At 42.7% G+C, this 12,091-nt stretch overlaps 1 protein-coding gene across 14 annotated transcripts in view; it reads left to right on the forward strand.

Annotated features, from left to right (window-relative positions):
* snap91a (synaptosome associated protein 91a) overlaps positions 1-12,091 on the forward strand; it is a 140,430-nt gene that overhangs the window by 25,807 nt on the left and 102,532 nt on the right. For all 14 annotated transcript variants that reach the window (XM_055635888.1, XM_055635886.1, XM_055635887.1 and 11 more), the window contains exon 2: positions 4,056-4,198. In XM_055635888.1, the coding sequence (XP_055491863.1) occupies positions 4,056-4,198 (143 nt within the window). The remainder of the gene's footprint in view (positions 1-4,055; positions 4,199-12,091) is intronic.

Below are 12,091 nucleotides of genomic sequence, written 5' to 3' on the forward strand. Positions count from 1 at the left end.
GATGATGGGGATCTCATTGAAACTTACCAAATAGTGAAAGGCCTGGATAGAGTGAATGTGGATAGGATGTTTCCACTAGTGGGAGTCCAGGACCAGAGGCCATAGCCTCAAATTAAAAGGCTGTACCTTTAGAAAGGAGTTGAGGAATTTCTTTAGTCAGAGGGTGGTGAATCTGTGGAATTTGTTGTCACAGATGGCTGTGGAGGCCAAGTCAATGGATATTTTTAAGGTGCATATTGACAGATTCTTGATTAGTAATGATGTCAGGAGTTATGGGGATAAGGCAGGAGAATGGTGTTGAGCGGGAATAATAGATCAGCCATGATTGAAAGGCAAAGTAGACTTAATAGACCAAATGGGCTAATTCTGCTCCTATAACTTGTGAACATGAAAATACCCAGCAAATCTTGAGCCTCAAACAAATTAATAGTTTTTAATGCACACTTTTAGCCACAATAATTTACCAAACTCGCTGACCCTTAAAGGAAATCTGAATTGTAGATCCCTTACAGATATTTCATATACAGGTGCACAACCTTTTATCCGAAAGCCTTGGGACCAGACACTTTTCGTAATTCGGAAATTTTCGGCTTTCGGAATGGAAGATTTTTAGCGTAGATTTTAACGGCTGGCCCAGTGTTCGGCTCATATCCGCAAGGTCGCGAGTTTGCGCCTTGATCCCGGCAGTTACTCGATCGCGAGTTTGAGTCTTCAATGTAGTTTTTTCTTGCAGAATAGGGAGGGTTAGGCTGGGATCATTCTCTGCGAGATAATCTTAGTGCGGGAGACAAGTGTAGGAGAGGTGTACTGACTGTGTGGGCAGAACTTTGGAAGTGATTGCCCACCATTCTCAAAAGCCGCTGTGTTACCCTGTCCCTCCAACTCCAGAGGAATCCACTCCCCGATGGGCCGCTACGGCGACAAGTGGCAGTTCGCCCACAGCCCGAGCTGCGCCACCCCAAGAACAAGACGTACCTTGCACACCATCAGCTTCTGACCCTACGGGGAGCGTGTTCCTCTGGAGTTGGAGCGGGGCTGGGCTGGAGTTGCTGATCTGGGATCTCCGTGCTTGCAGTGGGCCTGGGGGTCGGTGTCCCGATGAGGGGGCGCAGCTCGGGCTGTTGGCGAACTGCCACTTGTCGCCGTAGCGGCCCATCGGGGAGCGGCTTCTGGTGGGCCTGACGTCTCTCAGCTTCTGTCCAGGGGGGTGACGGTAGACGTCAGGAACAACAGGAACCCGCTCCCCGATGGGCCGCTACAGCGACAAGTGGCAGTTCGCCCACTGCCCGAGCTGCGCTGCAACCCGGGTTCCTCTGGAGTTGCAGCGGGGCTGGGCTAGAGTTGCTGCTGGCTGTGAGTCTCTGGGATCTCCGTGCTTGCAGTCGGTGTCCCGTTGGTCCTGACGTCTCCGGCCACCCCCCTGGACAGGAGCTGAGACTGGGAACTGTACCGCCCTTGCCCCCTCCCTCTGCAACTGCAAACAACCCCACTCTCCTGCTCACCTGCAAGGGCGGTACAGTTCCCAGTCTCAGCTCCTGTACAGGGGGGTGGCCGGAGATGTCACAGCCCGAGCTGCGCCCCCTCATCCGCAACCCCAAGAACACGATGTACCTTGCACACCAAGCTTCTGTCGCTACGGGGAGCGTGTTCCTCTGGAGTTGGAACGGGGCTGGGCTCCTGCTGGCTGTGGGTCTCTGGGATCTCCGTGCTTGCAGTGGGCCTGGGGGTCGGTGTCCCGTTGGTCCTGACATCTCTGGTGACTGGCACTGACCTGCTGGCTTCGCCGACGTGAAGACAGTGCAAAGCCCCTGCGCCGGTGCAATGGGCGGGGAGCTGGAGAGGGGAGGGAAGGGGTCACACACATGGCCGGGAAACAGAGGGGTGTAGGTGGGGTGAAACTGAAGGGAGCGACAATCTGCTGCTGCCTGCCTGCTGAGTTAAAAGGTTCCCACGCAAGACTCGCGATACATTGTGTATCGTGAGTCTAGCGTGGGAACTTTTTAACTCAGCGGGCAGGCAGCAGCAGATTGTCAATTATTAACCCTCCCGCGCAATATACCCTCACCTTCTCTTTTATGAATGGGGATTTAGTTCCCCTTTCTTCGAGGACCGACCGGAGGTTCCGCTGTCACCTCTGCGAGCCGCCCTCGGTGAACGTCTTCAAGGACTTTTCTTCAAGGACCGAAAAAATGTGTGCTATTTGGAGCTTTTTGTTATTTGGAATTTCGGATAAAAGGTTGTGCACCTGTATCAGCAACACTGCATCAGCATTTGTTTGGAGAGGTAGGACATGCATCTTGCACAACTGGATACCATTGTTCTCCTTGAAAATTGCTTTTTGACAAAAAACTGGAAGCACTCATCGCAGTTCGTTGTTTGTCCAGAAATTTATTTTGAAGTCTGAATATTATTGCTTTGCCACTTCCTTTGCATTATCCCAACATGTGGGAGGATTAAAGCTAATTTGGCTGAGGAATGGGGCACAATAGGAGTGTAATGAGCAGCAAGAAACAGCAAAACCAAACCAATTCAATGGACAGCATACTTAGACTTGATAAGGCAGGAATACGTCTGGATTTCATCTATTTTAACGCAAGGAGTCTGACAAATTAAATTGGTGTACCGAGGGCATTGATTAGCATGGAGGAATAACTGCTGTTATCTTAGAAACATGTTTGAAAGATGGGTAGAGCCAGCAACTTGCAATTACTGGGTAGAGATTCTTCAGGCATCATTGATTATAGGTGGTGGGAGGGGGGTGGTAGAATGTTAAAGGAGATGGCACTTTAATATTAATCGTTAATTACTAAGATAAAGAGTGAAGATATCTTTAAATGTTCTTCAAATAGACCATATGAGTGAAACTTGGAAATAGAGGAAATCACTTTGCTGTGGGTGTACTACCAGCGTCCTTGTAATCAACTTCCGATAGAGGATCAAATCACAGAAGTGTGAAAGTAATAAATGATAGTAGCAACGATTTCAACTTCCCCAATATTAAAGTGGCATCACCTCTAAAAGAGAAAGGGTTGAATTTTAAAGGGAATCCAGGAAAACATTTAAAGCCTGTGCATGGACGGTCCAAATAAAGGAGGTCTGCACTGGGCCTTTGTGAATGTAGCCAGGAATAGTGGGAGAATTGGTGAGAGAGTATTTTACAGCTGGTGCTCATAACCTGCGATTTTAAGGTAGTTTTGGAGAAGGAAAGAGTAGGACACATTGGAATTAAAGCAGCAAGTGGGAGGTTTGAGGTGTGGACTTGAATGAATACTTATAATCTGCATTTACTATGTAGAACATCGGTTAATTTGATGGGGCAGTTGATTCTAAAAGAATTTACCATTCAAATGGGTTGTTAGATGTCATTTGGGGACTCCACAACAATCCTTCCAGGTGAGACAGAGGTCCACATGCAATTCCTCGAACCTCGTCTGCATCCGGTGTTCCCAATGTGGCCCCGTACATTGGCGATACCATGTATAGACACAACAACAGTTTCGCCAAACACTTGCGTTCAGTCTGCCAATGTCCACTGGTTCTCCCGGTTGCTAATCATTTTATCTCCTCTTGCCATTCCCAAACTAACCTTTCACTATCCATGCTCTCCAAGAAATGCTGACTGATCTGCTGAGTTATTCCAACCTTGTCATGTTTTGTTAGATATTGGCAGGCTTAAAGGTGGATAAATTCCCTGGGCATGATGAGATGTAGCCTAGGCTTGCTTCTGTGTATTTGTCAATGTCCACAGCTGCAGACCACGACAATCCTTACCCACAATGAATTGAGGGAATCTCCAACTTACTGTTTTCCCACAGCCTCTATATATGTTAACTGCAGTTTGGGGTGGGTATGGGGGAGGGTGAAAACTATTTAATATATGTTTCGAAATGAGGTGTCTTCAGGCTTATTGTCTTGAATTCAAATTCTTCAGTTGCGCTCCTGTATTTTTTCTCACACTAAATTATTTGCTACTTTTAAGTTGCAAATTCTAACTGAAGAACATATTTCTTATGACCTGAATTGTCTGAATTGAATTTGATGTTTTTGCTTTTCAGATCTTATACAAGCTACGAATGAGACCAATGTTAACATTCCTCAGATGGCTGATACTCTTTTCGAGCGAGCAACGAACAGTAGCTGGGTAGTAGTGTTTAAGGCTTTGGTTACCACGCATCATTTGATGGTCCATGGCAATGAGGTAATTTAATGCCACTGAGAACAGAGATATGTCAGTATTGTTTGTGCATGGAGCAATTCTGAGATTGGAATTTATGTTCTATAATTTTCCATTGAAAATGAATATACCAAAACTCCACGTTAATGTTGGTTAAATTTTACGTGCATAAATTAAATTCTGAAGTTGAGCCATGCTTGATAGATGATTAGTACGGCCTTGAATGTAGAGATTGCATTTGATTTTGTGATCATGTAGCACTTTTGCATGGTGGAAATTTGACAATGGCACTGATTGAATGAGCTGGCTATTACACTAGACTTACAAGTTTGTGCTCCGAAAAATGAGATATTAATACTAATAACTTCCCAACTCTCAGGATTTGTAATTGATTAATTTGTGGTGTTGATCCTACAACTATAATGCGTGAGCCCATCTTGTTTTCTGTCGGTACAATCAATATTGCTTAGTCAAGCGAGTAAATCTGGATTTGGAAGAGTGTGATATACTAGCTTTGAAACTGAAAATGTAAGTCCTGTTTTTGTACCTAAAATGTCTCATGATTTTATTTGCCTCATTTCCATCTTAAAAACGTAACACCTCCAACTTAACAAACTTGTGTATTTGAATCAAAGGAGTGGAATGTATGTTATTGTTGTCTATAGATTTTGGAGTAATGCATATCATCCTGGTTTTATCCAAAAAAAATATTGTCTTTGATTGGAGATGTATGTGTGTGTGTGTGTATCATGTAGGAGAAAAGCTGTTAGTGGAGGTGCAGTGTTGAGGAAGTATATCATTTAAAGTTTAGAGTACTTTCTGTAACCTGATTTGCTTTAAATAAACAATTTTGGAATTACAGGAAGAGCAAGCTTATTCAAGAATGCAATGAATGAAAATTCCAATCATAGAGAGGGTAAAAAAACAAACTGTTGGAGGATCTCAATGGGTTAAGCAACATTTGTGGAATTGATGGGATGGTTTATATTGTGGGTCAAGGTTCATTGAGCGAAGATAGTCTGTGTAAATAGGGAGGTGTGAAATGGGCTGATGGTTCATGTACAGAATCAGGTGAGCAGGGGGATAATGTGCCAGAGAGAGGTCGAGTGTTTTATTGTCATATGTCCCAGATAGGACAATGAACTTCTTACTTGCTGCAGCACAACAGAGTACATAACGGAAGTAGAAAAAAAGTTCAGTGTGTATACACATGCACACATACACAATAAATAACAAATATAGTGCAATAATAATAATAGTCTGTTGCAGTTCAGAGCTTATTTGTTGTCGTGTTTAATAGCCTGATGGCTGTAAGGAAGAAACTGTTCCTGAACCTGGTTAATTCAGATTATCATCTGAATCTGAATCTTCAGGCTCCTGCACCTTCTTCCTGATGGCAATTGTGAAATGAGTGTGTGGCCAAGATGGTGTGGGTCTTTGATGATGTTGGCTGCCTTGTTGAGGCAGCGACTTCGATAGATCCCTTCGATGGCAAGTCAGAGGCTGTACGATTCCTTCGATGGCAAGGTCAAGGCAGAGGCTGTAATGGGTGATTGGTGTTAATGGGAGAGACGAGGAGCAGGTGGAACAAGATGGGAAGGAGATCTAATAAATGAATTGTGAGTGAATGGATCTGAGCTCATGGGTAGAAAAATGGGGGCTAAAGGGTCAGGGGTATGGGAAAGGGAACAAATAATGGAGGCCCCAAAGTTATCTGAAATTGAATAGATGAATATTCATACCATTGGGTTGTCGACATATGGATTATAGTCCATGGCAGAATGAGGTGTAGTTCTTGTCTGTGTTGGGGCTCCCCCTGAACACCAGTAGGAGTGGGGATGGGAGTTAAATGGCATGTATCTTGGAGCTCGGATGACCATTGTGATTAGAGCTCAGGTCAGGTGTTCTGCAAACTGGACGCCTGCACTGCGTTTGGTCACACCAAAGTGTGAGAGCACCGATTAACTTCTTTGCATCCAGAATTTTTAAGTTAACATCAGAGCCTCCAATATATAGCCAGGTTCACTTGCCTACAGGCAAATAATTATTTAAAGTTGATTACACCCACTTGATACTAGTTTGAAAATTTAAAAATTGACATTGAGAAGATGCAAGTATGTTTGACCATAATACATACACTCATAAAACTATGTAAATTATATATTTTTTCTTCAAGTTGCATTGTCAGACACATGAAGATCAATACTGGATTCTTTATTGGTAATATGGATTGATTGAGTTTCAACACTTGGGTATCTTGTTCTCGGGATCTTTTGTATTTGTTACTTTTTCCTAATTAAACTTTATATACTCTGTACAATAGAATTGTAAAGTTGTGAACTAAATTGAACTGTGTAGTCCTCACTGAATAGCCCGGTCTCTGGGTCTTCTGATGGATGGAAGGACACTCTATTTGTGTTCCGAGCACTGATCTGATGCACTTGTACTGATGTCCTGGGACTGAGGTTGATCTCCTATAACAATAGGGTCATAAGGATTATAAGGCATGGAAACTGGTCCAACTCGCCCATGCTGACCAAATTGCCTACTTGAACTAGTCTCAGTTACCTGCATGCAGACCATATCTCTTTAAACATTTTCTATCCTTGTACTTATCTAAACATCTTTTAAACACAAAGGTAGACACAAAATGCTGGAGTAACTCAGCAGGACAGGCAACATCTCTGGAGAAAAGGAATGGGTGACATTTTGGGTCGATACCCTTATTCAGACTGATATCAGGGAAGTGGGCGGGACAGATATAGAATGTAGTTGGAGACAATCGAGAGCACATTAACCTACGGCATCACTTCCTGGTTCGGGAGCTGCAAGGCGTACGAACGGCACCAACTAGACAGGATTGTGAAGACCGCCAGCAGGATTATTGGTGCTCCACTCCCTTTCCTGCTGGACATATACAGGAAGAGATGTATCAGCAGAGCCATCTCCATCATCAAAGACCCCTACCACCCATCGCATCACATATTCTCCATCCTGCCATCTGGGAAGAGGTACAGGAGCATTAGCTGCAAAAGCAGCAGGATGCTCCTCAGCTTCTTCCCGCAGGTTATAAGACTGATAAACGGACTTTGCCACCTGCCAAAGTATCGCGCACCAACCACCAACCTGGACACACTGCAGCAGAGCCACTGTCGTGCTGCTGCCGATCGGAACGCCTGTTGATGTTTAGTAGAGAGTAGAGTGTTTAATTGTTCATGATGATATATGTATTTTTATTTCTATTTATTTTTTACTGCACACTGAATGGACACTGGTTGAGCAACGTTTTTTTGTTTTCTCTGGGTATGTGAGTACTCAGGAAAATGACAATAAAGATATACTTGATACTTGAATAAGACTGGTGGGAGGGGGAGGGGTTGGAGAGTGAGGAAAAACAAGGGCTACTTGAAGCCATAAGTCAATGTTCATACCCAAGCAAAATATGAGGTGCTGTTCTTCCAATTTGTGCTCAGCATCGCTCTGACAATGGAGGAGGCCCAGGACGGGAAAATACAATGTGGGAATGGTAGGGGGAGTTAAATTGCTGAGCTACCGGGAGATCAGGTAGGTTAAGGCAGACTGTGCAGAGGTGTTCAGCGAAACGATAGCCAAGCTAATCTACCTAATCTACCTGACCTCCCGGTAGCTCAGCACTTTAACTACCCCTCCCATTCCCACACTGACCTTTCTGTCCTGGGCCTCCTACATTGTCAGAGTGAGGCCCAGCGCAAATCAGAGCAGCGTAGAAACGTGGAAAATAAGTGCAGAAGGAGGCCATTTAGCCCTTCGAGCCTGCACCGCCATTCATTGTGACCATGGCTGATCATCCACAATCAGAAACCCATACCTGCCTTCTCCCCATATCCCTTGATTCTTGCTAGCCCCTTAGAGCTCTATCTAATTCTCCATCCAGTGAATTGACCTCTACTGCATTCTGTGGCAAATAATTCCACAAATTCACAACCTCTGGGTGAAAACGTTTTTTCGCATCTCAGTTTTAAATGCCCTCCCCTTTATTCTTAGACTATGGCCCCTGGTTCTGGACTCGCCCATCATTGGGAAATTTTTTCCTGCATCTAGCTTGTCCAGTCCTTTTATAATTTATACGTTTCTATAAGAACCCCCTCATCCTTCTAAATTCCAGTGAATACAATAGACAATGGGTGCAGGAGCGGGCCATTTGGCCCTTTGAGCCAGCTCCACCATTCAATGTGATCATGGCTGATCATACACAATCAGTACCCCGTTCCTGCCTTCTCCCCATATCCCTTGAATCCACTATCTTTAAGAGCTCTATCTAACTCTTGAAAGCATCGAGTGAACCGGCCTCCACCGCTGAGGCAGAGGATTCCACAGACTCACAACTATCTGTGTGAAAAAATATTTCCTCATCTTTGTTCTAAATGGTTTACCCCTCATTCTTAAACTGTGGTCCTTGGTTCTGGACTACCCCAACATTGGGAACATGTTTCCTGCCTGTAGCGTGTCCAAACCCTTAATAATCTTATATGTTTCAATAAGATCCTCTCATCCTTCTAAATTCCAGAGTAGCCCAGTCTTTCCAATCTTTCCTCATATGACAGTCCCGCCATCCCGGGGATTAACCTTGTGAACCTACTCTGCACAGCCTCAATAGCATGGATATCCTTCCTCAAATTAGGAGACCAAAACTGCACACTATACTCCAGAAGTGGTCTCACCAGGGCCCTGTACAATTACAGAAGGACCTCTTTACTCCTATACTCAAATCCTCGCGTTATGGATTTGGATTCAGGAAGACTGTTTGGATTGTTGACTGTTTTAAGTCTAATTGTTTGTTTATTGTTAACAATATTTAACTAATGTTCAGGGATATAACCAAAGATATAACCACCATTTTCTATTATTTTGCCTTTTGAATGTTGTTAGCTAAATATAATACATTTCAAGTGAGAAATAATACAAAGTGATTTTGATTCTTGTTAGTTAAGTGTTGAAAATATATGTGCCTCTTGAGGTTCAAAAACATACAGGTGCACAATTTAAACTATTGTAAAACACAATCATGTCGTCTGCGCACCAAACATACCCACGGTCAAAGTACACTGTAGGCAGATATATCTGTAAATTTGCTTAAAATTTTGATTTGGAAGGCTTTTATTTTTTTAACTTTAATTTTATACCTGGTTTCATTGTCTTGACTGTAGTTTTTCCTTTGCCTGTTTTTTAACAGAAATGGCTGGGATACCAGCGGGAAATTAAACCGGGTCGCCGTTGTGCCACTGAATGCTGGTTATGTAGTTTCGGAGCTAGAATGATATAGCATGGACCAAACAGAATTAAAGTCCTTACTCCACCACCACCACATAAAATCCCTCCAAACAACTGACTAACATTTATGCAATGATTCTGTCTGAGCTGGTTTCATTACGCTAAAAATCTTGCATTTGTCCCCTACCTCTGATATCATTTTTCTATGTACCTGTCCAAATATATTTTAAACATTGTAATCTCTGGGAATAATCCTTAAGATGCAGGATCTTTTTCATTCCAAAGAGGAAGAAATGTTCTAGGGGGGAAAAGAGGTGACTGTGGTTGACAAGGAAAGTCAAGAACAGTATAAAACTAAAAGAAAAGGTGTATAATATAGAAAAGATTAGAGTGAAGCCTGAGGATTGGGAAGATTTTAAAGAACAACAGATGGTAACTAAAAAGACAATATGGGGAGAAAAGATGAAATACGAAGGTAAGCTAGTCAATAATATAAAAGAGGATAACACGAGGTTCTTAAGTTATATAAAGGGCAAGAGTGGACGCTGGACTGCTGGAGAATGATGCAGGAGAAGTGATAATGGGGAATAAAGAAATGGCAGAGGAGTTGAATAACCTTTTTGCGTCAGTCTTCACAGTGGAGGACAACAGCAACGTGCCTGAAATTCAAGAGAGTCAGGGGGTGGAAGTTAGTGGAGTGGCTATAACTAGGGAGAAGTTGCGTGGGAAGCTGGAAGGGCTGAAGAATGGATAAGTCACCTGGGCCGGATGGACTGCAACCATAGTTCATCTAGATCCTCGTGAAATCTTGGATAATAGCCTACATTGGCAATTTTCGTGTTGCTTAGATGTGAAAAGTGAATAGATCATTGAGAGGGAAATGGCAAGAGGGATTTTTATACTAGCTATGCTGGGGTAGGTAGATTCTAAAATATGAAATAGAGTTGAAACAGAAGGGACGATGATGAGACATAGCAGTTTTGAATATTGTGAATGTTGCAGAAAAACAAGTTACTGTTAAAGAATGCTATACTTGATTTGTATGCATGAAAGAAGTTAAATTAACTAAAATGCTGGAAAAAAAAAATCATCTGATGGAGCCAATGTGGGGAGAGAAATAGAACAAGCATTTCAAATGACCTTTAATCTGAAATAGGAACGTACGGCGAATAATTAAGTTTGAAGATAATGGGAAGGGGCAAAGATGAAGCAGCTGTGGAGAGAAACAGTTAGTGATACAATCTTTGGTCTGGAAATTGTAGCCATCTACTGGTGGACTATTGTTTCTTCTAGCATTATTCAGACGCAGATTTTGGCCAGCGCCTTGGATATCAGCTCATTGGTGTAGCACACAACTGGGTATCTCCCAATGTGAGCATCCAGCTCTGCTGACAGAATGATTTTGTTAGATAATGAGGTCTTGCTATCACTCTCACCCTGTCAAAGCCATTGCTGATAGTGAATGTTTATGGGTGTCTTGCCAGATATATTTCTCAACCTGAGAACTGAGAATTCTGTAAGTTGTTTCTGCACTAGTGAATGTTAGGTATTATCAATCAGAAGATCCAAGCAGACCTAGAATGTAGATCTGTCCCTCTTTTTGAGTGATGATTGTTCAGATGAGCAATCGTTGACTGAAACATCAGCTGTTTCTTCTTCCACAAATGTTTTTTGAGCGCTTCCATAAAATGCATTTGTTGTGACGCCTGATTTCCATTAACTATCATCTGTACATTACAAGAAACCTCTACAGCTGTCCTTATCAAGGTTTTCCGTAATGCAGAATAGTGTCATTTGCCCATGTGTTCAGAACCATGGGTTCAGGAAAAAAAAGGATTTACTATTTTTTCTTCTCCAATTCTGACTGAATTTTATTTAGTATCTCATCTTGGGCAGTAGTTTGAACTCCATAAGGGCACATTTTTGTAACAACTGAACTTAAAAAAAATCATGAAATGAAGCTATGATTGAAGATAAAACCCAGAGGGTGTTGAATATAATGAATGAGCTAACAGAGGAGGTGGTTGATGCAAGTATTGTAAAAGCATGTAAATGGCACTTAAACAGATGCATTGATAGGAGAGGTTTCAAGGCATATGGGCCAAATGCTGGCAAATGGGATTAGTTTCAATGGGGCATCTTGGCTGGCATCGTGAGTTGCCGAGCATCCTGTTTCCGTGCTGTATGACTCTGACTCCAAAAGATAACTCCTTTCAAATCTTGATCAAATGTCTGTCAGTATTACGGTCAAAGAGGTGCTGAAGGTAGACAAATCTGGCCTGGATCAGATATATCTGAGAACGCTGTGGAAATCTAAAGGGCCAGAATCTTAGTCTGTTTGTTCTGCCATTCCACAACTGAACCCTAAGAAAGCCTTTTCCAGCTTGCTGATATAGCTGCTTTCCTCTTGGTAATCTTTCCCATTCTCTTGGCCTTGAGGGAAAGAAAAGAGCATTTTCATAATTATTGAGCTAATTACTAATTCTTTAAAACACTTAATGGGTTTGAAACGATTTAAGAACTTTAAACTGATTCCTGGGTCATAGCCAAGAATGCAGCTCTGCTACTTATAGTAACATGCTTTCCAACATTGACTGAGAAAATATGCTTGATTCTTAAAGTGCATTATGGAAAAAAGCAAAGAAGGCTTGTATACAATTGGATCAA

This window comes from Leucoraja erinacea, chromosome 5 (assembly GCF_028641065.1).
Source record: "Leucoraja erinacea ecotype New England chromosome 5, Leri_hhj_1, whole genome shotgun sequence".
In the NCBI taxonomy this organism is placed as follows: Eukaryota; Metazoa; Chordata; class Chondrichthyes; order Rajiformes; family Rajidae; genus Leucoraja; species Leucoraja erinaceus.